We start from the raw sequence: 27,006 nt of genomic DNA, 5'->3' as shown, positions 1-27,006 counted from the left end.
AACATTTTATTGAGAGCTTATTTACTCACCAAACATTGTTTTAAATAATTTACATAAGTTAAATACTTTAATTTTCATTATGAGATAATTGCTCTATTATCATCCTTATTTTACAGGAAAAGAAACTTAGACATGAATAGGTAAGGTAACTTAGCCCTAAATTTGAACCTTGAGATCACAGTATAGGGCAAGCTCTCCCATATTATCTCAAAAGATAAAAAATCTAAGATTCCTAATGGTCCACTTTCCAGATATGGAAATTGAGTGACAGAATCCACATTGAGTTGTTTCTGATTTGAAAGCTCCTGCTTTTAACCATCAGCCTGCATACCCTCCTTATTGAGTCCCACTTCCAAGGGATTTCCAGGAGCTGGTAAGACAAACAACTGTAAGGCCAGGAAGATTGCAATCAGAGCAAAATAACAGCATAAGCCAAGAACTATAGAAGGACTGCACAAACAGTGATTAAATATAACAGAGGCACTGGAAATAATATCTCATAGGAAGTGGCCTTTGGACCAGGTCTGGAAGGATGAACAGGGTTTCATTTGATTTGAGAAGGAGCATAGGGACAGCTCAGGCAAAGGAAGTAGCTAAATGCATGAAACAAAATCCTAGAGCTCATTTTCCAAGTTGATGCATTTAATACTCATTTACATTTCCCTCTTTATTACTTCTAATCCCACTCTAAGAAGAAATTAAGTCTCTAGAAATCCTCTTGCAGTATTTTATAATTGTTACATACATATTAGGAATTTGTTTTAAAATTCTAAATGAACACAAGTCTTTTAAACATTGTTTTACTGCTAGCAAATTGTTTTTAGGTATCAGAAAGAACTCATTGAGTCTTACTGGCACTGGGGATATGAAACTCAGAAAGCTCTGGCTGTGCTGAGCTGTACCCTGCAGAATTGTGCTGGCTGTGCTCCTGAAAATTGCATACCTCTGCAGACTTTTCACACACAAGAATCATCCCAGTGTGTCTGCCTTGATCTATCTTAGTCTTGACTGTCTGTTGGTACCTGTGGGGCTTTGGTTCCAGGACCCCCTTGGATACAAAAAACCATGAATGCTCAAGTCCCTTATGTGAAATGGTGCAGAACAATGCATACAACTGGATCTCTGCAAATTCCAGGCCCCCAAATGGGAAATACTATTTTCCATCTGAAGTTGGTTGAATCTAAAGATACAAACTCCTTATATGGTGGACAGACTGTACTTTTTAGGAGATATTTTCCAAAACAACCATTTATTGACAACACAACAATAAAAATAATAGACAACTAATAGATATGTATTTGCATTTCAGGCTCAGATTTCAGTTTATAATCTGTGTGGGGAGGCACTATAGCTCATCTGCTAAAGAGAGGAGTGCAAAGCCTATTGCTAGGATTTGAATTTTGTCTTTGTTACTACCTAGCTTTGTGGCCTTAGAAATATTACACAATATTTATGCAGTTGTTTCTGACTCGGCTTTCTTATCTGTAAAATGGGAAGGATATCAGTACTGTATTTTCCAGCGTATAAGACGACCTTTGAAACAAAAAAAAAGCCTGCTCAGATTGGCCAGAGTCAGAGAGGCGGTCTATTAAAAAAAAGAACTGGTGTTGCCTCTGAAGTGGGGGGTAGTCTTATACAGCGAATATAGGCCTAAACCTATGTTTTAACTGTAAAATTAGGGGGTCGTCTTATACGTCGGAAAATACAGTATTTAACTGTAAAGTTCTTGTTAGGATTAAATGAGTTAATATTCATAAAACTTGTATTTGACATGCAATTAATGATTGTTTAACCTTTATTGTTTTGAATATAATGTTGGATGAATCACTTCATCACAGTGAATATTTCCTGAAGCAGGGGGTGTTGGTGTTGCATTTTTGTGCATAATAAATAATTTTGTGCATAATACCACTTAGGGAGAGGTATTAGGTTGCACCCTTTTCACTTTTTATCTCTGCTCCTCCCACAGACTTCCAGCTATTCATGTTCACAGATGAATTCAGTCATTTGCCCAAGGGCATGAGGCCAGGAAGTGGATTATTAAAAGTAGAGGAATGGAAAAGGGCAGACAATAAAAAGTTATCTAAGACCTGCATAATGTTTTTGTAATCCTGAAATATTGGGTCGGCAACTAAGTAATTGCGGATTTTTTAAAGAAAATCAAAGACAATTTTTTCATGGAACTAAATAACTTTATTCTGTAATGTATTGCCCATTTTTATCAATGACCTTTTGCCATCTTTCAGGCAGCATCATAATCCCACGTTCAAAAAACTTCTGGTTTTTATTAGCAAAAAACTGAATCAGGTACGATTTGACATCATCATCATTATTGAAATTTTTACCATTCAAGGAGTTTTGTAAAGATCGAAACAAAAAGTAATCAGATGGTGCAAGGTCAGGACTATATGGTGGATGTGGCAAAACATCCCAACCAAGCTCCATTAATTTTTGCCGAGTGACCAAAGATGTGTGTGGCCTTGCATTGTCATGATGGAATACAACACCTTTTCGATTTGTCAATTCGGGCCGCTTTTCTTCAACTGCATTGTTTAATTTCGTTAGTTGTTCAATGTAGACATCAGAATTGATCGTTCGGTTGGGTGGTAAGAGTTCAAAGTAGACAATTCCTTTGTAATCCCACCAAACTGATAACAAAACCTTCTTTTGATGAATATCAGCTTTTGATGTTGTTTGAGTTGGTTCACCTGGCCTGCTCCACGATCTTTTCCGCTTGATATTGTTGTAAACAACCCATTTTTCATTGCCAGTTATCAGTCGTTTTAAAAATGGATCATTTTCATTACGTTTCTTTAGCAAATCGCAGCTGCTAATGCGTTGCGTTAACTGTGATTCTTTCAGTTCGTGAGGAACCCATGTATCGAGTTTTTGAACATAGCCAAGTTGTTTTAAGTGATTTTCAATGCATGTATGTGATACATGAAGCTTCTCTGCAATCTCACGTGTTGTACTGTGACAGTCCGAATTGATTATTGCTTTGATTAGGGCGTCATCAACTTCAACTGGACGACCAGAGCGTTTTTCATCTTTGAGTGAAAAATCACCAGAACGAAATTTGGCAAACCAATTTTGACACTGCCGTTCTTTTAAGGCTTCGCCACCATAAACAGCACATAACTTTTTATGAGCTTGCGATGCGTTTTCCCTTTGCGGAAATAAAAAAGCAAAATATGACGAAAATGTTCCTTTTGATTTTCCATTTTTCAACGAACGCCAAACGAAAACTACAACACAGATCAAAAAACTTTTTTTACTGATTAACAGCTGAATAGCCAACTATCAATAACAAAATGTGTTTTACATTTGTACTACGTCTGCAAACCTAAAAATTCAACTGAAGCCATATATGTGTGAAACCCGCAATTACTTAGCTGCCGACCCAATAATTAGAGATTTTATTGAAAGAAGAGAAAAATGAACCAATTAGAGGGTCTCAACAGATCTGTCATGTGGCTAGTGGCTTCTGGGGACTGAAGATGAAATGTGTGCGATGGTTGGAATGTTCTTATTGACATTGATCTAAATTGCAGCTTGGCTTTCTTCAGGAGGCTCAGATATCAGTAATAAATAAGAAGTACATGAGATAGCAAACTTCTTTCCTTTTTGCCACTACTGTATCATTTAACTGAATTTTTGCTGTGATAAAATATATTTACTCTTCTTATCAAATTTCTTTCTGAGTAATATATCATAGAAGCTTTTAATAAAGGGGGTCTTTGATCAGGTTTAACTTCATAGGCCTACACTGGTCATTCCACATAGGTTTAACAAATTATTTGTTAGATTTTATTTTTTTATATATTCACCTTCTAATGTCTTTATTTGTGTCTTTTATCCATTATCAACATGCTCCATCCAGTTTCTTTCTCTTTCTGTGTTATTCACCTAATTACACTCTTCCCTCCACTGTCTCATTACTGGGAGCGGCTGGTCGTTGATCAGGTCTACCTTTGCAGCATCTGTTGCTATGGATGAGTAATTGAGGGATCAGGCTTTGTTCATTAGGTGGCTTTGCTTTGTGTAAGGTTATGATGCTGCTGCTGTCTGTGGGGCTGAAATTTGTCAGTCAGCCCTCTTGTGGAGCAGATGGTATCCGAATGTACCCTATTGGGAACCATGCCATGGGGAAGAGAAGCGACCTAGTGGAATGGAGCTCAGAATTCCAAAAAAAAACACCCTCTTTTCCATCATACAAAAGCCCAAAGGTGTCTTGCTCGGACTTTGACCATTTGCAGCTGGCAAAGGAGGTGCTGTCTCCATTTCACAGCAAAGATACTGACTCTCAGAAGGGTTAAGTCAGTGGTGGTCAAAATCATTAGGCAACAGAGCCAAATGTCAATAGTACAACGATTGAAATTTCTTTTGAGAGTCGAAAACCAACTCTGTGCATGGGCCATGAAGTTTCAATCACACTGTGCATGTGCTCCTGCATGTGGTATTTGGTGGAAGAGCCACACTTAAGGGACCAAAGAGCCGCATGGGTTAAGTGACTTGCCTGCAGTTGAATGCTTTGCCTGGTAGGAGAAAGCCCCAAACTTTCAAGTGCTGTGCCCCTTACTCCTGCATGACCTCTTACTTTATCAATGACACAGATTGCTCTTGGCCATTATCTGTAGTGGTGAGGGGGCATGAGTCAGTTTGAGAAGAAAAAAATATCCCAGGTCAAAACTTGTGCCATTCAGAATGTAGGTTTTATCCCAATCCTAAAAAAACAACAAAAACAAACAAACAAACAAACAAACAAACAACTTAAACACAATCTTGCTCTAAACAATTCCAACATAAATGTTAAATAACAAGTATGAGCCTTTGTCTCCAAAATTGGTGACTTGCCCTCATTTTCCCTTGGAGCTCTCTGCTCCCATTTTCAGCTGGCTAGTAGATATCTCCGCCAGCTGAGCTAGGAGTTATTTTAGATAGTTAAACCTGATTTTTTTAAATTCTCATTCCTGCCCTTTAAAACATTTTTATGCCCCCTTGATACCCATCTGTAATATAAATCATCACCCATTCAGTTACACAAATCCCCAAACTATTAGTTTTCTTCAATTCTTCCGTTTCCCAAACTTTACATCAAGCCCATCATGTCCTATAATTTCCATGTTGAAAAAACATTCTGAAGTTGAATGCCTCTCTCCATTGCTACCACTATCCTTCAATTCTAAGCCACTATGAGCTCTAACCAGGGCTGATTAGGAAAAGTCAGGGAGGTCCTCATAGGTCTCCTTGCTTCTGCTCTTGCCCCTGCATCTTCTTCCTGCCAGTAGACCCAGTACAATCTTTTAAAAATGTAAATGTGATTACTTTACTGCCCTAGATAAAATCCTCCATTGGCTTCCATTTCACTTAGAATAAAATTGAAACACCTTGCCACATTCCACAAGGATCTTGAGCATCCATTTTCACCTTCCTGTGCTAATTTTTTAACTCAGCAACCTCACTGGTCTTTTTGCTTCTCAAATAGGCCAACCTCTGAGTCTTTGCATTGCTGCCTCCACCTTCCAAGCTGAAAGTTACCTCATCAGAGAAGGTTTCCCCGATCCATGGTCTTCTAAAATTCTCTATTAAATCATCCTGTTTAAAATTCTCACTAAGTTATTTTTTTAAATTTCATGTCCCACAAGTTTATAAGCTCCATAAAATAAGGAACTTGTGTTCTTGTTCATCGCTATGAAACTGTCACCTATTGTAGAATCATGTTGGGCACATGTAGACAGTCCATAAATATCCATGAACTGAATGCATGCATGGGTGCCCTTGCTTTGTTCTGCTCATATTTGCTTACTAAATAAATTTATATATGTAGCTGTACCTTTGAAACATTTCATAATTATCATTAAAACAGTGGTTTGTAAAAGCAATTAATTTTAAATTTCTCAAGAAATCCAATTGTTTAACCATTGATATTTTATTGTTAGCAAATTATTTTAGGAAAGATAGAGCTTTATTGCCCTTTGGGTTCTTCTAGAGCCGTGGTCGGCAAACTGCGACTCTTGAGCTACATGTGGCTCTTTGGCCCCTTGAATGTGGCTCTTCCACAAAATACCATGTCCTGGGCAAGTCTGTGTTGAAGAAGTGGCATTAGAAGAAGTTTAAATTTAAAAATTTTGGCTCTCAAAAGAAATTTCAATTGTTGTACTGTTGATATTTGGCTCTGTTGACTAATGAGTTTGCTGACCACTGTTCTAGAGAAAACTGATGAGTCAGTCATAGGCAGAACTGAACAAATGAATTCTGTAACTAGACTGGATAGCTGACAATTGCTTGCCTGTGTAGAAGTCTCCACCTAAAATTCTTCACAAAATCACTTTAAGATGTCGATATTATGACAGCATCAGGAAGCAGCAATCTTTTATGGAGATGTTCTTATGAACATACATATACACATAGTAAGTAGCATAGCAGACAACTAAAATAGTAGAAATCAACTGGATCCAGAGATTTGAAGTCACATTTTAGCCTATATATGTAACCCTGAGAGAGGGCAGTATGAGGGCAGTGTTTTAGAGCATGGGCAGAGTGCCATCCTGAGAGTGTTTGAATCCTGATTCTGCTACTGGCTACCTGTGCAACTCTGAACAATTTATCTTTATGGGGTTGTTTTGTGGGTTGAATGAGGTAGTGCACTTAAAGCACTAAGAATAATGCTAGAGGCATACGTGACCTCTTAATGCTGTTATTCTAATTTCTATCTTGGATAAATCCCTTACTTTCTCAGAAACTCTGATTCCTTATCAGTAAGTTGTTGATAATTGCTATTTCATAGGGCATTTGAACTAATATATATGAAAGTGAGAAATACTTTATTAATACATTATTAGGAATTTAATAGATCTTTCCCCCACGCACACATTCAATTGGATCTTCACAAACACTCAGTGGGAATAACTATAATTATTGTCCCCATTTCCAGAGGAAGATACTGAGACTCCAACACAAATTTAAAGTCACCCAGTCAGGACTGTAGTCTCTGACTCTGATCCTTTGGGTATTTACTACACAGAGCAAGTAAGAACTGCCATGGGGACATAGACGGTGTCTCATATTCTTACCTTATCTAGTTTACCACATGTCCTGAAAGAGCTGAGAAGATGGTTTTTCTTTCTTGTAATTTGGGTAGTATAGTCTACTTCTCCTTCTATCTGAAACTTCCTGTAGAGCTAGGGCTCTGAAGCATTTTCCATTCACCCAGCAGGCACTCTGCTGAGCTTTAGTTCTGAACTGCTATCCTTGGAGATCCTGAATATTCTGAGACATGTTCTTTGTTCCCTTCAAACTCTGATTCTCATAGAACCACTTTCTCCCACTTTCAAGTTATCTGATCTACACTGTTTAGACATAGTGTTAAACTCATAGCTTTTGCTCTGACTATTAGACCCTTTGTGTCCTCCAGCTAGACCACATTTGTCTTCTCACCTTCAGACTCTCTGGTCTTGCCCCTCTTGTCTCAGGCCTCCTAGATCTTTAGTCATATCTAGCTTTAGCTTTTCTGTACCAACCTTATTTCATTTCCTGTGAGTCAACAATCTTACCATGGAAGGAATGACTGTCCTAAAGCCCTCTGCTGAACATGAATATTGAGATTTTCTCTTTTCTACAGGAAAGTCACATACATGATTGACTCTAAAGACTCAAGAAAAACAGGAGTTATCTTTTTTGGGCTCTTCAAAATTTGTCTGCCCCCGAAGAATGTTTTAGATGAAGACAATAAAATGAGAAGCTGATTATTCTATCAGAATCTTCAGTTCTCCTATTCTTTCCTTTCCCCCTTATTTCCTACTCTTTCTATATATGGCTTTGATTTAATACTTCCAATTGACTTGGTAAAATATTTGGCATTAGAAGGACAGCAATTTCATAGAGACATTTAATAATTCCACATATAATTACTAAGCCCAATACATCTATAGGAGAAAAGTTAAAGAAATTTTAAAAATTATCTTAATTTAAGAACCACCTTCTAACATTTAAGCTCCTATGAAATTTGTCTAAAACATTTTAGTTTGGGGAAGCATGTCTGAAAATTGCTTCAGTCAGGTTTGGGTGGAATGCAGACCACGAGTCTGTGTGTTACTCGTGAAGTCATCCAGGTTAAATAACTGCTTTCTGAAATGCTTACTACTTCCTGCCCAGACAAATGGACCTTAGCTTCCTTCAATAGAGAATCAACTCCTGAAGGCAATATTCCAGGGTCCTATTTCCTTTATTAGCATTCTTTCTCAAACTCCCCAACACTTTCTGGGCATCATTTTGTGTCCTCAATTGGAGTTCAACAGCTCTGAGCACAGATCTCTTAGTCATCTACCTTTGGCTACTTGGGTCCTGACTTTCCTGCCACCCCTACTGTAATTATTATCTCCACCCACCACACTGGCCTCATTTTTATGTTTAGAATAAGGTGACCAGACGTCCTGCTTTTGGAGGGACAGTCCCGATTTTCAACAATTTGTCCCGCGCTCCGCAGCATTTTAAAAAAGTTTATTTCCAAAAATCGGGACTTTAAAAAAAAAAAATAGTCTGCATCATGCAGCGTTTTAAAGAAGATTCTTTCCAAAAATTTGGACTTTTTTAAAATGCCGCGGGACGCGGGACAAATTGTAAAAAGTTGGGCCTGTCCTGCCAAAAGCGGGACATCTGGTCACCTTAGTTTAGAAGTAAATCTGGGAAGTAGCCACTTCCCACTCACTCATGCACCACTGATGGGCTCTATGCCTGTCCTGAACAGGAATCCTGAACAGGAATCCTATTATCTCTGGTGTTAAACTGGTAGTTCTGGAGAAACGTTCTCCTCTTGGCCTTTGAGTAGATAAAAGGCTTACGGTTGTTTCCTGTGTTTCTTCCCCTTACTTCTGCAATCCTACGTCAGACACAACAGATTTCCATTTACGGACTTGCCAGATATTTCTTTTAGTATTCAGAGGGACCAGCTCCCACTCTTGGAATAACGTTTTCATTTTTTTTTCTGAAGCAGCACATATGCTCCTGTTGAAAAGAACAGCAGAAAGCTGCAAGCACTTGTTTCTGAAGTGGAACGTGGATTTGGAGCTCACACACAAAGGGCCAGCTCTGTACACAGAGCTAGGCGGTGACGCCAGAGCAGTGTGAGGTTCACCGCATTGAGCATGGGATATCAGCACCAGGAGAGACACAGGCATAGACTTGAATTCATGGCTTGAGGACGGAGTCTCAGCCAGCTAGGTAACATTCATGAAAATAGGACAAAATAGAAATTGCTGAGGCTTGACACTAGAGAAGCTGAGGGAGCCTTGACAAGCTGGAGAATGGGAATCTTCTGGTACTGACAATAGTGACTTAGACCACATTTGTTCTTTTCACATGCAGCTGTGCAGTCTTCTGTGCAGCTGGCATCTTCATTGCTCCTGAAAAGAGCAGTTCCCGGTGCACCACTGTTCCTGGCCCAGGCTCCTTTTGTCTCTCCCTCTAGATTCTTCAATGATGCAGAAACTGGCAAACGACACTAAGGATTTAGTATGTATAATGTCCCAACTAAAGAAGTGAATGTCATCTTCTCAGCCACGTTATGTAAAAGGCCAACATGTTTTGATTTAGCACACCCAGATCCATATAAAATATGGTGGCATATTTTCATATTGTCTTGTTATGGGGTTGGGAGCAAAGGAGCACATTTTATTTCCGGTCCTATTTCTCTTTTCCTAAGTCGAACTATCCACATAAAAGAAATCAGTTTAATTTACAAGTAAATCCATTGAAATGAAATTTAGGAGCAGTGGTGCTCAAATCTCAATGTAGCAAGAATTCGAAAGCATTATTTCTGTAACAAAATCTCTTCAATTCCTTCTTGCAAATTATTACTGATACTCCTCAATAGCTCTGTCTCCCGGTTTCTCTCTATGGCATCAGTTTCATCCTTTCCTCAAGTTTTACTTGAATTCTATTATCCGAGTATTGGCAGTCTTGAAATTCTTGTTGCATAGTGAAATCACCGCTGACCACACATAGGACCAGATGCGATAGAATGATATTACTGACAAAATATTAACACAGACTGCTGAATGCTGAACTATTGGTAAAAACAAAATAAACAAAACGTAAATAATAGCCTTCATCTTTAGCCATATGTTGTGATCTACAAATATGACTACTATTTAGTTAAAAATATGGATATGGAACTAAGGGACCCATAAGGCAGCAATAGGCACATTTTTGTTCTGGATGTGAGCTAACACAAGCAAAGTGTAAGCCCAATGCCACGTGGTATATAGTAAGTGTTCAGTAAAATGTGCTTCCTGCTCCACATCCCTATATTCTGTGCAAGCTTCATGTATAATCTTAAATGAGAGAAACCTTAATATCTATGTGACAGTGCCCTGGCCAGTGTGGCTCAGTTGGTTGAGTGTTGTCCTGTGCACCAGAGGGTGTCAGATTGGGTTCCATTCCCAGTCAGGGCGCATGCCCAGGCTGTGGGTTCGGTCCTGGATGGAGTGTGTATGAGGAATTGATGTGTCTCTCTGATACAAATGTTTCTCCCCCTCTCTCTCTCAAATAAAATCTAAAAAATAAAATAACTTGCATAAGAGAGACTTTGCCTTTTCTTCACAGCAGAGTTCTTCTAAAAATTTAGAAAAAAGTTTTATGATATTAACATTTTATTGTGATCACATAGAAGCAAAAAAAAAAATCTAGCATTATTTGAATATGTGTAAGAAATTCTTTCATCAGGATGGCTTTATTTTTTATTTATTTGGTCTCTCTGTGTGTTTGAGTTTGTATATGTTCCTGGACACCTAAAATTAATGGTGTTTGTTCAAGATATGTGAGTAAATTTATTTTACCCTAATTTTGAATTTGGGATATTAACACTTTGAATTTAATGCCTAAAAATAAAAAAGGAAGAAAGAAAGAGCCCTAACTGGTTTGGCTTAGTGGATAGAGCATCAGTCTGCAGACTGAAGGGTCCTGGGGTCAATTCCTGTCAAGGGCATGTACCTTGATTGCAGGCTGAATCCCTGGTAAGGGGTGTGCAGAAGCCAGCAGATTAATGTTTCTAACTCTTTAACCTTCTCCCTTCCTCTCTGTAAAAATCAATAAAATGTGTTAAAAACAAAACATTTCCAAATTTTAAATTATTTTTCCACACAACTTTTATACATTTAAAAAAAAAAAATATTGCTTATGTTGGCAGCTACGCAGGGTTCACAAACTATTTAAGGAAGTGTGTCTTAACTAAAATCTCCCACACGGTAGTTAAGAAAAATAATGACACATTTTTTTAAAATTTCTATAAAGGCTTAAAAATGGTTATTAACTGAAGGAAGAAGTTGTGGTTTGTTAAGAAAGATGTATTTCTGACCTCAGCAGCCAAGTCTTATGAATATGCAAGTGATGACTTCTATAATCTCACCTTTCAGACTGATGAGAAAAACATGTAAGACAGAATGTTTGAAATAGCAGAGAACATGAAGGAATAATACCAAATCAGAAAAATTATAGAAAATAGGCTTGATCAGTTGAAATTAAGCTAAAATGAACAAGGAGGGCAAAGTATGACATTTAGCTCAATCAATTAGAGATGTACAGATTCTGCAGAGAATACAGAATGAAATGGAAGGATATAAATGAATGACTATAAGTTAGCTAAGCATGCTCGCTCTATGGCCACAGTTTTCTAAGAAATAGCCTTAAGAAAATATTTAAGAGGGAATAGTGTTCCTAACTACTCATGAAATTCTCATTGCCTGGATGTTAGGATGAAGCAGGAACACTGTGTATGCAGTCGTTTTACTACACACAAATGAATTACCAGACATTGCAGTGCCCTGGGACTGAATCCACTCAGAGGATATGAACTGTCAAGGTTGAGATCCTAGTCTTCAGAAGATTAAAATTCCTGAGAAAAAGGAATAGAAAAACAACACCAAAACAAAGGCAGAATACATTTTATAAAGGAAAACATTTTAAAATGGCAAATAAGTCAAGAGAAGGGCTATCAGGCTTTTTAAGGACTACATATATCTTTTAATGTATGGTGTACATTGATTTAATCTAGATGTAATCACTGGTATACAATGGTAACTGGGAAACCATATAATGAAGTCCTGTAATTTATTGGATTGGAAACATAACCTAAATTGGTATGTCAATTGATCAGTGGCATCTAATTTTCTGAAGTACAAGTAACAGGACATATATGTGACTTTAAAAATTTTTTTTTATCAACCTGACCAAAGGTTAAGAATTTGAAAAGTAAAGAAAAAACTATTTTCTAGGCTGGAAGGGGCTTACCCACACTACAGGCTTAGGGAAGTGGCTGCTTCTCTTGGTGGTGGGAGGAGAGGACTGATGAGTTGGGGGAGCCTGGAACCAGATGTCTATTTCCCGCCAGCCCTGTTTGCATGAGGCTACTTTTCTATTCAGTATGTCTTCAGTCCTCTGTACCTTGTCCTTCATTGCCCTTGAGGAACATGGATTCATGACTTTTTTTTTTTTTCTCCAGGAAGGTCTTTAAATGGTATAAAAGGTGTGCTTCCATCACGCTATATTGGGATCGATCTGTACCATTTATTTTTAATTATAAGAAAAACAAGCTTTGCTAGAATTAACAGTCTCCTTTTTGATGAAGGGAGTATACAGAGCAGAGGAGCAAGTATTTCCCTGATCCCTTGGGATACTGCAGTTTTAAGATAATACAGTCCTACGGGCTATTATCCACAGAGCCAAAGTAACTTACTTCCTAGCCAACCCCATGCTTAGCGGGGAAGCTGACCACTTACATGTAGCACATCTGAGGCAGACAGAAGACAAAGCTTTCTGCTATTCGTGGCTTCTCATTTGGAAGTGCCTAGTCAGAAGTGAAAGAACCAATGTGAGTGTGCCCATCTGTTTGCATAGAAGGTGGTATATTCATGATACCTATGATTGCTGAATTCAACAAATAATCCAATAAAGGGTTTTTCTATTTCCTTACTTATAGATATGAAAACAAGAAGTTACAAAAAGTCACAGGAATATATCCTATATAATAAAGAGATGATATGCAATTAATCCTCATGCCATCACAAGATGGCTGCACCCACAGCAGAGGCAGAGTGCCTGTAACATAAGGTGGCTGTGCCCACAGTGGAGGCAGGGTTGCCATAACGAGTGATCAGCAGAGACCTGAGGCTGCGTGGCACTGGACTGGGTCGGGGGATCTGACACTGCCTCCCCCCCCCCCCCCCCCCACCCAGCGGGGCTTCACTGGGAACCTCAGGCTGTGCCTCCTGGTGCCAGGCACTGCCTGAGTTCCCTTTGACACCGAGCAAGCATCTCTTTCCCCTTCAGAACTCGGTCTTCTGGGAAGTCAGCTCATTGTTCTTGCTTCGATCTATTTCATCTCTCTTCTTGCCATTCAGTATTAGTGACATCTAACAAAGTTCCTGCTTATTAGTATTAATTCAAAAAAAAGCAATGGTCACAAGAAGAGGAGATGAGGGAGCAGCACTTTAGTGAGTGGTCCACATCGCGACAATTCTGTTCTTCAATTAGCCAAAGGAAAGTTCAGCTTAGAGGAGAAACCACACATATTCTAAATGACATATATAGAACAAAGGAATTCTTTTTTCTACTTGAGATAAAATTGTATTTGAGATCTGGATCTAGCCTAAATAGCTATATGCCTTTGGATAAATGGCTCTCTATCTGAGCCTCTGTATTCTTATCTTTAAAAATTTGTAGATTTGTTATAAATATTATGTGAAGTCAAGTATGTGGAATGTAGGTACTAATAAGTATTAGTATAATAATATTAGTGGACTTTATTTTGCATGGAAAAGGAAATCTATTCATAAGAAGGGTATGATTTCTTCCTCACCTCCACCCTGAGAAATAGACATTTGAGGAAACTGAGTGTCTAAGAGTTTGGGACTTAGTGGCACATACCTAGGAAACAGGGAATCTGGGGTACAGCTCAGGAATTCTGACCCATCTGAGGGTCTTTGCATGACATCTTGCTGCACACATATAAGGGAACAGTAATTTTGGCTGTTGAGAAGAAGAGAGATATGTGTACCCCAAGATTATGACTTGAGTTGTTTTCTGTACTTGTTTTTAGTTATCCTAATATATAAAGAGCCAGGATCTGTAATGTCCAAAATGACTGACTGAGCGACCAAATGCCAGACTGCATATGTAGCAGGCTCGGGTGGGTGGGGACTGGTGAGCAGGCTAACCTGCTGATCTCCCTGTCCCTCCTGGGTGGTGGGCACCACGGTGATGACTCAGTACTAACTGCCGCCTCCAAGGCAAGTGTGATGTGATTGGTTCAGGGTCCTGCTATCGCCCTTGATCACCCTGCAGAGGGAAGGCCAGGCCACTGGTTGGGGGGCTCCATGATTGCCCCGAAGAGGGAGGCCCAGGCTATCCCGCCAGTAACAGTGGGCGTGGTCTCCCTCTGCAGGATGATCAATCACGGGGCTCCTGGACTGGGAGTGGGTGCAGGCCAGGCTGAAGGACACCCTCCCCCACTGAGTACATGAATTTCATGCACCAGGCCTCTAGTAAAATATAAAGAAACACAAAATCCCATTATTGCTTTTACTCCATCAGTATTGGGGGATCTGAAATTTTGTTCGGACAGAACATTGCTGTTGAGTGGAGCTTTTCTCTGTTTTTATGAGGAGTGAGTCTGAGAGTGTCTCTGATAAAACAGAGAACAGCTGCTCACTTCTGGGAAATAACCACAGCCCACACTCACGCCTGATAAGAAATCACCAAAGTAGTAACTTACTTTGAGCAAAAGTGTCATAAGGTAGCGAGCGACAAGGCTCGGAGCAGAAAGAGTGTGAGATGCATGTGTTGGAAACATTGACCTCAGCTTTAAAATCCAAGGACAGATATATGTTGGTATCAGTTAGAGAAGAAAAAGAGAGAGAGAGAGAGAGAGAGAGAGAGAGAGAGAGAGAGAGAGAGAGAGAAAGAGAAAGAGAGCGAGCTATATGTTGTGAGCAGAAAAGGGAGTGATAAATTAAACATATTCGTAAGGCAAGTGGAGGAAATGATCAAAATAACCACCAAAGAACAGAACAGTCTAAATCTAACTTTTTTCCCCTTCCGGCGATATGTTGACATTGTTGAAAAACCTCACATCAGTACTTTATAAAACTGTAGATCAAGGGTTGAGCAATAAAGAATCCTGGTAATAGGCCTTCCAGAGAGCAGTGCTGTTGTGTGGGAGAGGAATGCAGGATGTCAGGAAAGGAAAGGAAGCTAACAAAGCTAACAGTCCATGATGTAAGCAAGTGATGAGAGCCTGGTAATGTAAACGTGAGCATGTGAAATTCCCACGCTACTCGTTCTTCATGTGCAAAACCAAAGTAATTCAAAGCACCATTTTGAGGAGTAAAGAGATCAATACCAAAATGCCTCAAAAATAGTGAGCGCTACATGAGCTGCAGCTATTGTTCTTTCCACACAGGCTTCCATAACCGGCAGCATGGTTTAAATTAGGAAAATGATGACCAAATACCGTACAGGAGTGAAAAGATTTCCCAAGTCTGGCAGGAAGGAGTTAACTGGGGTACCTAGAGGAAAACCTGGCCTGTTTTCTTCCAAAGCTCCTGCTACTCCCATTCTGCAGTTACAAAATGAGGTGATCTGTAAGCCATTGAAAGGTGATAATGACCTTTGCTTTCAAGTTTCAAAGTTAAGCCTTAATTCCTTTGTTGCAGTAGTTTAATACACCCATCCCTCCTTCTCTTCCTCTGCTGGTCCAGACATGGGGTAGGCATGCTATAGAGCCCAGCTCCCCTCCCCCCGCCCCTGCACCCCCCATGAACCCAGGACCAGGGCTGCTTTTCCATTTCCCCATCACTGCTCCAGCCTGCATCTCCCCATCATCTGAGCCTAACTTGAGCCCCTTCTGGTGAGGAAACTGCATCATACTTCAAGATGCAACAGTCTATAGTAAAATCATTGTTTTAAAGCCAAGGGAGGAAACACAGTTGCAAAAGAATCCTTTTATTTTTCTTGATCAAATTACAGGCATGATATGTGGGAGGAGAAAATATTCCAGTAAATATGGTATAGCGACGAGAGTCTGTAATATGAACCTGGTGTCTCAAAGGAAAATTCTTACATTTGTGGCCCCTGGGCAGAAATTTAACCCATCTTTACTCCACATTTCTCCCTCCCAGACTTGGCTGGAATCCCAGACAGAGGGCTGTGTTTTCTCTCTCTCTCTCTCTCTCTCTCTCTCTCTCTCTCTCTCTCTCTCTCTCTCTCTCTCTCTCTCTCTCTCTCTCCCTAAATCCCTCCTCTGCCTTTCTCTTCTGGCTTGTGCTGCTGTGGGGCTGGCCCCTCCACTGTGTCTGTCCATGTGCAGGACTATCGGAGGCCAGCTAGCTCTAGGCAATAGCCAGGTAAGGAGCAAGTGTGCCTTCCAACCTTTGAACGAATCCAACCAGTGTCAACACCAGACAGCTAGTTTCCTAGATAGCGCCTGACTCTGTTTACTTGGTGTAAGAGTGTGAATTAAAGCCCAGGTGTTCATGACTAAAGTCACTCACGTCCCTGGGCTGCGTGTGCAGTCACACAGTGGAGCTGGGATCCCAGGGCAGAGACTTGCAAGAGCTGCAAATGTGGTCAGTGGAAATGAACTCTCAGTTGAGCTCCGCAGCACGTGACTTCCTATTTCTGTAAGGTACTTCCAAGGGACTTCCTCTGTAAAATCAGCCAAGTGCCCGGAGGAGGGAGATTTCATTCAGCGCCGCAGCTAAGTTTTTACTTCCAACTCAGGACAGAAGTTTTTCCCTGAGACACGGTGTCAGTTTCTTTTCTTTCTCTTTGCCCTGCCTCCGTCAGCTTGCAAGGATCTGGTGGCTCCCGTCCGTGATCGGAAGCTGAATACTCTGGTGCAGATCTCCGTAATCCACCCCTCGGAGCAGGGGCTGACAAGATACTCCAGCACGGAAATTGTGGAGGTGAGCATGCTGCGCGCCTGCATTCCTCGCCTGCATTCCTCTCTCCCTCTCTCTCTTTCTCAATCTCTCTCTGGACTTGAGCAAGCAGCTGAAAGCAGTTAGCTCACCCTATAGCATAGCTATGCTGTGTTACTATCCCCTGTCATGTAGGAAAGCATTTTTGAGGTCATTCAGCATGCAAGGTAACTTCCCAGAATAAACTAGTGAGGGAAGAATTTGCATTTTTCATAAAAGACCTTATTTTTATTTAGTAAATAGAAAGAAAATCTCCCACTTGGAATCTTCCAAAAGGATGTCATAGATATAGTGTTATATATGTAAATTATGAAATGAAAGTACTCAGAGAAATTTTAAACCTGTTAAATTTTTTTCCCCTTTTTATTTTTCCTGTAGTCCTCAGTCTGTCTGTGGAAACTATATTCTCAACTGTTTGTGACTGTCTTTTGAAAGGACAATATTTTTCAAAGAAAGGTCCATAATGATTTTTTAAAACTGTAATGTTTCTAGGCAAAAGGTGTAAATATTACTCATCAGATGAGAGATTTCCTATTTACATTTATTGTTACTAATATAACATTCAACCTGTGTCGATAGGAAACTTGTTATTGTGTTTGATCAGACTCAAACAAGGAAGTGTTTCCCTTTTGATTATTTTGTTGTTATCACACATATTCTACAACATTGATGAATGAGAGAGGACTCATTAGACCATCTGGGACTAAAGAAAGTGCGTTTTGAACTCCTTCAGCTCTGCCTGCCTTTCTTAGACTAGTGAGCCCTGACTGTTTAGAATGAGTTTCTCTGTAAGAAGTGACCTCAGGCCCGGCTGGTTCAGTGCTGACCTCACGTCTTGATGCAGTTGGTGGCATAAATGATTCAGACTGAACTCCTTTCCTTTCTCTGATGGCAATGACCCAGGGCCTGCACACAGCCCTGAGTCTGCCCTGTGGAAACTTTGGCTTCCAATATGCTGGTATAATTTGTGGTGAATGCTGTAATTAAACAAGCAAAATATGACCTATTCATTTAAAGAAAACTGAAATTGTAAAATGGTTCATTTATGTGAAAAAATTTTAAGTATTACTTCAACTTCATTATTTTTGAAATAGTGCCAAAATACAGAAATTATTTATTTTGACATACTTCCAATTTTTATATTTGGTTCTATAGTTGTTTGGGGCTGTTTTATTCACTTCCTGTTCTAAAGCATTTGACACAGTGAGGAACAAAAGTAGTATTTACTGAATAAAAAGAAGAAAGAATGAATGAATAAATTAATTATTTGGGCTTTCAGAAACTTTTAGAGATGTATGGTTTGCAAAACTCGAGCAAACATCTTAATAATATTCAGCAGTACAGGGTGGGGTGAAAAGTAGGTTGACAATTGTGAGTACCTACACAAAACAGTTTATTCTTGTATTCTTATTTATTAATTACTTTCTATATTAACAACTGTGAACCTATGTTTGCACCATCTTGTATAGATATTTAAATGTAGATATAAAATTTAATGTTGGATATCAACTCTCTAAATATAATTTATGAGACACTGAGATATCCTGAGCACCGTATCCTGAGCTAGACATTTCATAGCTCAAATCCATCACACTTAGTTTCTGTCATTAGTTTTCTAGTCTGAGGAAAACACACTCAGCAGAACGTCTAAAATCAAATGGGCATTATCAGAGCATGGCCCTCCATAGCATCATTTCAGAAAGGAAATAAATGGACAGCATACGCTTCCCAAATAGTTCTTCATGAGAAAATTGCTTCATCTTAATTTGATCAGTCAATATCTTAGTTTATATGCATAAATTACAGGTTATATGCATGGACTGTACTTTAAATTGACTAAACAGCTGACCCCAAAGAAGGGTCCTGCATATAATGAAAATAACATTGGTTTTCAAACTATTAGCAGCTCTGACAAGGAGACTGGGACATTTACTATCAACAGCTATATTAGTTCTTTAGGGCCTTGGGCCATATTGTGGCCTCTGAGCATTATTTGGTAATTCAGATCTTTCTTCATAGAACTATTTCCTAGAAAAACAAGCACCCAGACACACTTTCTGCATTCTCATGTGTCACTGTGTGCTGCCCACTGCAGTTGCTGCCTTGTTGAATTAAAGTTGTCTGCGTGTGCTGTTACAGGGAACAAGAGACCCACTGTTTTTGACGGGTGTCACTTTCCCATCTGAGTATCCCATCTATGAGGAGACCAAAATAAAACTCACAGTCTATGATGTCAAGGATAAGTCTCATGATACCGTAAGTACTTGTACTGCTTTTTTTCTTTGGGAAAGGGAGTTGTGCTTTTCCCAACTATTAAATGTGTGTGTGTGTGTGTGTGTGTGTGTGTATGTGTAGTTTTTCTTTTTTAATGTAACTGGCATTTTTCAAAGATGGTGTTTGTATTGTATTGATGCTTGTCTGATGCTTATATTGTAGTTTGCTAGGATTTTTTTTTCTCCAAAATTCATTTGGCTTAACACCAAATTGTCAATTGGGTTAGAGCAAAAGCTTCCAGAACAGATTTTTCTCTTTTTCAGGAAGGCTGGCTTGATCTCTTTGTTGATAATTTTGTTGTTGTTGTTTTAAGAAGTTGCTGAAGGGTAGAATGTGAGTAGAAGAAATGAAATAATGGCTTAAAACTGTCTTGGTATTGTAATTACTCTAAAACGGATTGACAAAGTGTTCTACTTTTGCAATTTATTCTTTTACATAATGTATAGAGCGACATTCTCTCTGTATTTCCGGAAGTTATTCCTGGCACCAAAGCAAACAGAAGGTAATGCAAGTACTAGACAGAAGCATTAATTGTCCTCTTTCCATGAAAGTCATATAAAGTCCCAATGATTATTTTGTCCTAGATTCGTCAAATCTTCCTACCTAGTCTGACTTTTCCTCCACTTGAACCAGACTTCCTGGATAGACAGTGAAGTACCCAGGCAATATTTCTGGAGGCTTTTCTTAAAATTTCTGGACTGGGAGAATGCTATTGGGTAGGCTTGGTTGATAAGGGGGAAATTTAAAAAATGAGCCTTTTCCTTTAAGTCTCTCCCTTTAGCATGAATTTTAGTCTGTTTTCAAGGCGGGTGTCTTGATGATCAACAGGGAAGCACAAACAAGGAGACACTTTGAAAGCAGGTGGGCCAGTGGGTTCTGGATGAAGTTCAGGGATGCTGCTGGACCCAGGGAACCACACAGCACCTGGTCCAGGGAACTTAACTTGAAACTCTGCCTTCACTTACGCATTTCTGTCTTGCTCCTGACTCCCTTTTCTTTCCATTCTTTACCATAACATATACGGTATAGATGAATGGTGGGGGTATTTAATAGAGAAAACTTATACACAGCTGAAACCGGCTTGGCTCAGTGGATAGAGCCTCTGCCTACAGACTGAAAGGTCCCAGGTTCGATTCTGGTCAAGGGGGCACATCCCCATTAGTGGGTGTGCAAGAGGCAGCTGGTCAGTGATTCTCTCTCATCAGTGTTTCTAACTTTCTATCCCTCTCCCTTCCTCTCTGTAAAAAATCAATTAAAATATATATTTAAAAAAAGAATTCTACACTGAAGCAATTTCTACTCATCTTAGTCCCAGAAAAGTTCATTTCTTTAAAGTTGCAGCAAAAATGTTCAATGAAATACACGGCATGTGTGTGCAATAGAAATAGTTGTGGTGGTCTGGTAAGTCTATTACGAAGGCTGACTGTCTGGCTCCTGTTATGTTGACAAGTTTTGTGAAGCTGGGAGAGTTTATTCTCAGTGTTTTCTTCATTTATAGTATTTACCTCATGGGGTTGTTGTAAGGGTTAAATAAGTTCATATAGGTAAATTATTTAGAAAACTGTTATAGATTAATTAATAAGTTTATATTGCTGCTTTTATCATTGTTATTGTTCTTGCTGCTGCTTCACAATCGCTCATAAATAGTAAAATTCAAACAAGGGGATATTAACTAAATTCTTTTTTATAGTATAGTTTTCTTAAGTGGCATTATATTATTTCTGACTTTCTTAAAGAAGAAGGGAAAGATAAAAATACTTTGCAACACAAAATTGTGGTTAAAACTGGCAACTAAAAATGTTTTCTTTGGCATTTTATTTTTTTCTTTCTTTCTTTTTATTTTTCTTGATTTTTGAGGCCACCTGTGGAAAAGGAATGGACTGATCTAGACCAGGTTCGGTAGACTATGCACAAGGCCAGGTGCAGATGGATGGCTGTCCCTTTTTTATTTTTTGCCTTCTGGGAGAGAACAGAAAAATGAAGGGACTGGGAGGAATCATAAAGTTGGGAAGGACAGAGAGATGGTTCCAGTGGGTGGTGGGAAGAGGTGATATAACTGTGCAGAGGAGTAATAAGCAGAGAAATGATCAGGATGAGAGGGAAAGCAAAGCAGTAACCATGGTTTTGATGTTCTTCCAAGCACATGATCAGATTCAACCTTCCCTACAGACCTGAGGCATAGACAGGATTGAGGATATGGAAGGGACAGAGGTACAGAAAGGATCTGCTACAGGAATTATTATGTTGCCCCTAAATTCTTGGGCTTGAGAAGTTTTCAGAAATATCAGCATAAGAAATATTAAACACCAAAGGTGTGTCTCTCTCCTTCAATCTCCCTCGTTTACAGTGTGCAGTATGTTGCTGCTTTAGGGATAAATAATCAGCTTACTCATTCATTATGCTTCGTATTGCCTTCTATTTCTGGAAACTAATTCTTTAGGGTCTTTTAGAGACTTGTTTCCTTGATCAGAAGCATTATCACATAAGAGTAGTGGATGAACTGGAATCCCTGCTGTGAAATAAGACTTGTGAAACGTGAACATGCTTGAGAAATGCCACCAGCTTTCACTCACCAAGTGCTGTTAATTAAGGCATAGGCTCTTCCTTAAAATAACTAACAATTAGCTCTGGTGATGGAAGTGTAAATAGGAACACAGTTTATCAATTTGCTAGTAGTCCCCATGGACATAGACTTTCCATACTGGCCTTTTTCTTTCATTTCTGAAGTTTTTTTTTGAGATGGGAATGGGGTGGGGAAGGAAGAGGCAGAACGTGTGTTTAAAGTACAGTTTATGATTAGGAACACTTAATAACCTAAGTATTTTAAGATCATACTACTTTGAAGGCTTAAGAAGTAAGATTATGCATAGTTATGAGAAATTAATGAATTGTGTGCATGATTTAAAGGTAGCTTTAATATTTGCTCCTAGTAACCATTGATCATACTAGGCTAATTCAGGACAATGAAGTCTGTTTATTTGCTGCGTTTTAGTTAGTTGAGTCCGGTGATTAAGTTGCTTATCTTTTCCTACTGAGCTTATGATTATTTCCTACGGAGCTTACGATTATATAAGCAATCAAATAAATTTGTTACTATGCCATTACATATTCTTTTACAGAAGTATTAATATATCTTACTAAAGAGAAATGATACCTTGTCATTTGTGCCTTCCATACAGCCATTATCAAACTAGTTGTTGTTCTTGTACTCCTCTACACAACTGGAGCTGAGATTGATTATTTTACTAAGGTTAGTAGAAATGCAATTAATCATTGTAACAAATGAGAAGGGTCTAACTGCTGAATGAGACTGGCTATTGTTTCCTCCTACTCCATCTTTCAGCCTTCCCATTTATTGCAGTATGAGGAGGTGCGGTATGGGGGTGGGAAGGTCATTATGAGAATTAGAGTGGCTTATTATTTCCCTCACCATGAGGAAATTATCTGTTTTCTAACAATGGGCTAATCAAACATCCAGCTGTTTGGTGGGGATTTTAAAGCTTGACATTAGAGCCCAGTGACAGAATATGAGAGCCCCCGTCCTCGTGGTGAAGTCTCTGCCTTCTGGATATGCTGGTTGTATTTTAAAGCTCCTGGAAACTGAAAAAGCACAGACAGGAGTGTTTTCAGCACATCATTCACAGTGCTCCGCCCTAAGGACTAAAGTGGGTTTTTCGTAAGTTACAGAAAAAATCTCAGAGGAAGAAGTTCTTATAGGAAAAGAACACCACCATCAACGTTTGTCTCTTTTTCCCTTCTTACCATGCAGTGATATTTTGGAAGGTAGTGAACAGGGCTCGTACAACACCCAGGTTAGCACAGCCATCGCTCTGCAAAGCCTGATTAGGCTACAGAATTGTTTTGCCCATGGTAGAAATTGGAATTTCTCATGTATTCTGCAGGAGTGCACATTGCTCCATTGCTTTTGCTGTGGGGGTGAATGAATCTCCAACTTGTTAGGTGTTCAGCTTATAGGACAGATTTCCATGTCCAGTAGACACAGAACATTTCTCAGAGGAGGATATATATTTGAATACATTTTTAATACCATTTACTAGCAACCCCCCCCCAAAAAAAAAAAAAAAATCTGGTCATTCAGAAAATGTGCACTCATCAAGACTGGATGCAAATTTATTGCATTGTGTGTTCTATGCCCAAAACAATTCTAGTACAATTTTCTACACAGAAGCATCCAGTTCACTTTTAGGAAAAATAAAATCACTTACATTTAATACCCTTTGACTTGGCTTGATTTTCTACACTGACTTCTTACAACTTTAAGACTGCTGAGATGCAGATTCTGTGAGCTGGCCTTCTTCTCTATCTAAAAGATATGATGTATTGGGTAAGGAAAATGAAGTTGAGATTACTGATTAATAAATACACACAAAACACTCTGATTAATATGTTATGTATACTTTCTTTTTTAGTCTCCATAAAAATTATTTGAGGGAGCCGAAACTCATTTGGCTCAGTGGATAGAGCATCGACCTGCGGATTCAAAGGTCCCAGGTTCGATTCAGGTCAAGGGCATGTAGCTTGGTTGCGGGCACATCCCCAGTAGGGGGTGTGTAAGAGGCAGCTGACTGATGATTCTCTCTCATCGATGAATATGTTTAAAAAAATTCTTTGAGGGAGGTATCATGTTGCCCTTTAAAAAAGTGAAGAAATTGTGATTCTGAAAACTTAAGTAGGCAAGTCAAAGACCTTTGTTTTTTCCAGGCTGTGCTGTGATACATATATTATTTATAGGATTTCCCCCATTTTTATTTCAACTGACACTTTTAAAGTACTCTTGATTTATAGCTTAAAAACTGATTAAGTGGGAAAAAAAAAGATCAGTGTTCAACTATAGGAAAAACACTCATGTCCAAACTTCTGTAGCACCGTTATTAAGCATGGAACTAATTGCTGATATCTGAATAAATTTTATAATGAAGTGGACAACTACTGTTCATGAAAAAAACAGTTATTGTCACCTGATATGAAATGGCTCAGTTTAGCTCTTAAACTTTTGTTTTTGCATCCCCTGATCTTGTTCTTCCTTTTATGAGTACTTCGTGGTCCACTCGATCTATTCATTCACTCAGCCTTTGCCTGTTGGCGTGCTCCTGTCTGAGTGGTGACCCTGTCTGCACGGGGAGTTAGGGTTTCATTGAGAAGTGGTTCGGGGTTCTTAAACATTGCTGCCCTTCCTAAGTAACTTCACTTTGAGAACAAAGTGACAAGTAGTTGACAAGTAGTATATATTTACTGAGAGCATATTTGTATTTTATTGAGGTATAATTTACATACACTAAAACAGACAGTTCTTAGGCAAGGTATAGAACATTGCCATCATTCCAGAAAGTTCCCTTGTAACACTTCCCAGTCAATTGGCCCCCTATACACCCAGGGGCAACCACTTTCTCATAAATACCAACATAGATTTGTTTTGCTTGTTGAAATGTAAGTGAGTGGAATCATATTATGTGCTTTCTTATATCTGGTGTCTTCTGCTCAACATGATACATTATGTTTGAGATACATTCTTGTTACTGAGTGACTCAGTGGTACTTTTAATTTTTTTTTTTTTTAATTTCTGAACCGTATTTGGTTGTAGTGATATGCCACAGTAATATTCATTCTCTCTTTTTTTATAGACATTTAATTGTTTCCAGTTTTTGACAACAATGAATAAAGTGTTGATATTTGTGTGGATATTTTGTTTTATTTTGGAGGTAAACATTGAAGAGTTATAATTGATAGGTTACAGGGCAAATGCATGTTTAACTTCTCTAGAAACTGTCAAACTGTTCTTCATAGTTATTCTATGACTTTATTCTCCAGTTACTCCACCAACAATGATATTGTCGGTCTTTTTTCTTTAGTATTCTGAATGGCTATGTAAAGCGGTGTCTCATCACAGTCTCAATTTACATTTTCATCAGGACTGATTATATTGAGCACCTTTTTTTGTTGTTGTGATTTTGGCTATTCATCTACCTTTTTAAAATAAGTGTCTGTTCAAGTCTCTTAATTTTTTTAAGTTTTCTTTTTATTGTTGATTTCTAAGAATTTATATATGTGGATATAAGTGCTTTTGCTGAACATATATTTTACAAGTTGTTTTTAGTTTTAGCCATGCCTTATAATTTCTTTAAAGATATATTTTATTGATCAGAAATTTTTAATTGTAATTAATCCAGTATATAGATTTTTTTCATTCATACTTAGTGCTTTTTGTGCCCTAAGAAATCTTTCTACCTTTGGCCATTAGAATATTCTCCAATGTCTCCCTTCAAAATATTTTGTAGTTCTAACATTTATAATTAGATATAAGATCCATCTCAAATTAGTTTTTGTGATAGGAATGAAATAGGGATCAAAGTTATTTTTCCCTATGTAGATAACGAGTTATTATAACACTAATTGTTAAAGATATTTTTGCCTCTGCCCTGGCCAGTTTGGCTCAGTGGATAGAGTGTTGACCAGTGGACTGAAAAGTCCCAGGTTCAATGCCTGGGTTGTGGGCGTGATCCCCAGTAGGGGATGTGCAGGAGGCAGCTATCAATTATTCTCTATCATCATTGATGTTTCTATCTCTCTCTCTCCCTTCTTCTCTGAAATAAATAAAAATATAACAAAAAAATAAATAAAAATTCTTTTGCCTCCACTGAATTTAATTGCTGCCTTGATCAGAGAATCAATTGTCTACTGATACAGGTCTATTTCTAGATGTTCTGTTCTGTCCCAATAATCTGTTTGTCTAACTTTGTGACAATAATATGATTAGTTTTGCTTTATAGTAAGTCCCAAAATCAGAACATAAGTCCTCTATTTTGCCAGCTTTGTTCTTTGCTTCAAGGTTTTTGGTTCTTTTGTTTGTTTTGCCTATTCTAGACACTTTGTCTTTGCTTCTAAATTTTTAAATAAATTGTCATTTTCTTCAAATAGCTTGTTGGAATTTTTTATTAGAATTATGTTGAATTGATAGGTCAATTTGGAGAGAATGGACATATTAACAATATATAATCTGTTGATCTATAAATTTGGTAGGTATATAAAATTTCATTTATTTAGATCTTTAAATTTTATCAGCAATGTATTTGTGTTTAGATCACTTGTGTGTGGTCATATCTTTTTAGACTTATTTCTATATATATTTTATTTGTATGCTATCATACAAGATAATTTTTAAAACATACTTGTTTACTAATAGGTAGAAAATAATTTTTATATTTACCTGTATCCTGCTGCCTTGCTAAATTCACGTATTACATCCTAAAGGATTTTGTTGGATTACATAGAATTTTGTAAATGTATAATCATGTTATCTGTGAATAATGAAAGATTTGTGTTTCCCTTTCCAGTCATTGTGCATTTTATCTTTCCTATTGAGCTGGCTCAGTGCATTAGAACTTTCAGGGCAATATTCATAGAAGTGGAAAAGTGGAAATCCTGGTTTTGTTCCCAAACTTAGGAAGAAAGTGTTTCATATTTCATCTTAAATTATAATCTGAACTGTAGATTTTTCATAGATGCCTTTTATCAGCTTGAGAAATTTCCTTCAGTTCCTGATTTTCTGTGAGTTTTTATCATGAATGATGTTTAATTTAGTCAGATAATTTTGGCTATGTTTTGAGATGCTTAAATATTTCTATTATTTATTCTATTAATGTAGTGAATTATGTTAATTCATTTTTACATGTTAAACCAAACTCAGATTCCTGGGGCAATGTTTTCAACTCACAGTTTGCCCCCTTTTCTCTTCTGAGCT

At 38.3% G+C, this 27,006-nt stretch overlaps 1 protein-coding gene across 7 annotated transcripts in view; it reads left to right on the top strand.

Moving 5' to 3' along the window:
• Positions 1–27,006, top strand: part of INPP4B (inositol polyphosphate-4-phosphatase type II B) — a 561,675-nt gene that overhangs the window by 277,379 nt on the left and 257,290 nt on the right. For all 7 annotated transcript variants that reach the window (XM_084884243.1, XM_084884241.1, XM_084884242.1 and 4 more), the window contains 2 exons: positions 16,840–16,958; positions 19,113–19,229. In XM_084884243.1, coding sequence (XP_084740369.1) covers positions 16,840–16,958; positions 19,113–19,229 — 236 coding nt within the window. The remainder of the gene's footprint in view (positions 1–16,839; positions 16,959–19,112; positions 19,230–27,006) is intronic.

The sequence above is a fragment of the Pipistrellus hanaki genome (assembly GCF_964339955.1).
Source record: "Pipistrellus hanaki genome assembly, chromosome: 5".
NCBI classification, from domain to species: Eukaryota; Metazoa; Chordata; class Mammalia; order Chiroptera; family Vespertilionidae; genus Pipistrellus; species Pipistrellus hanaki.
Note: the sequence above shows the minus strand (reverse complement) of the source record. Positions and strands in the feature narration are given on the sequence as shown.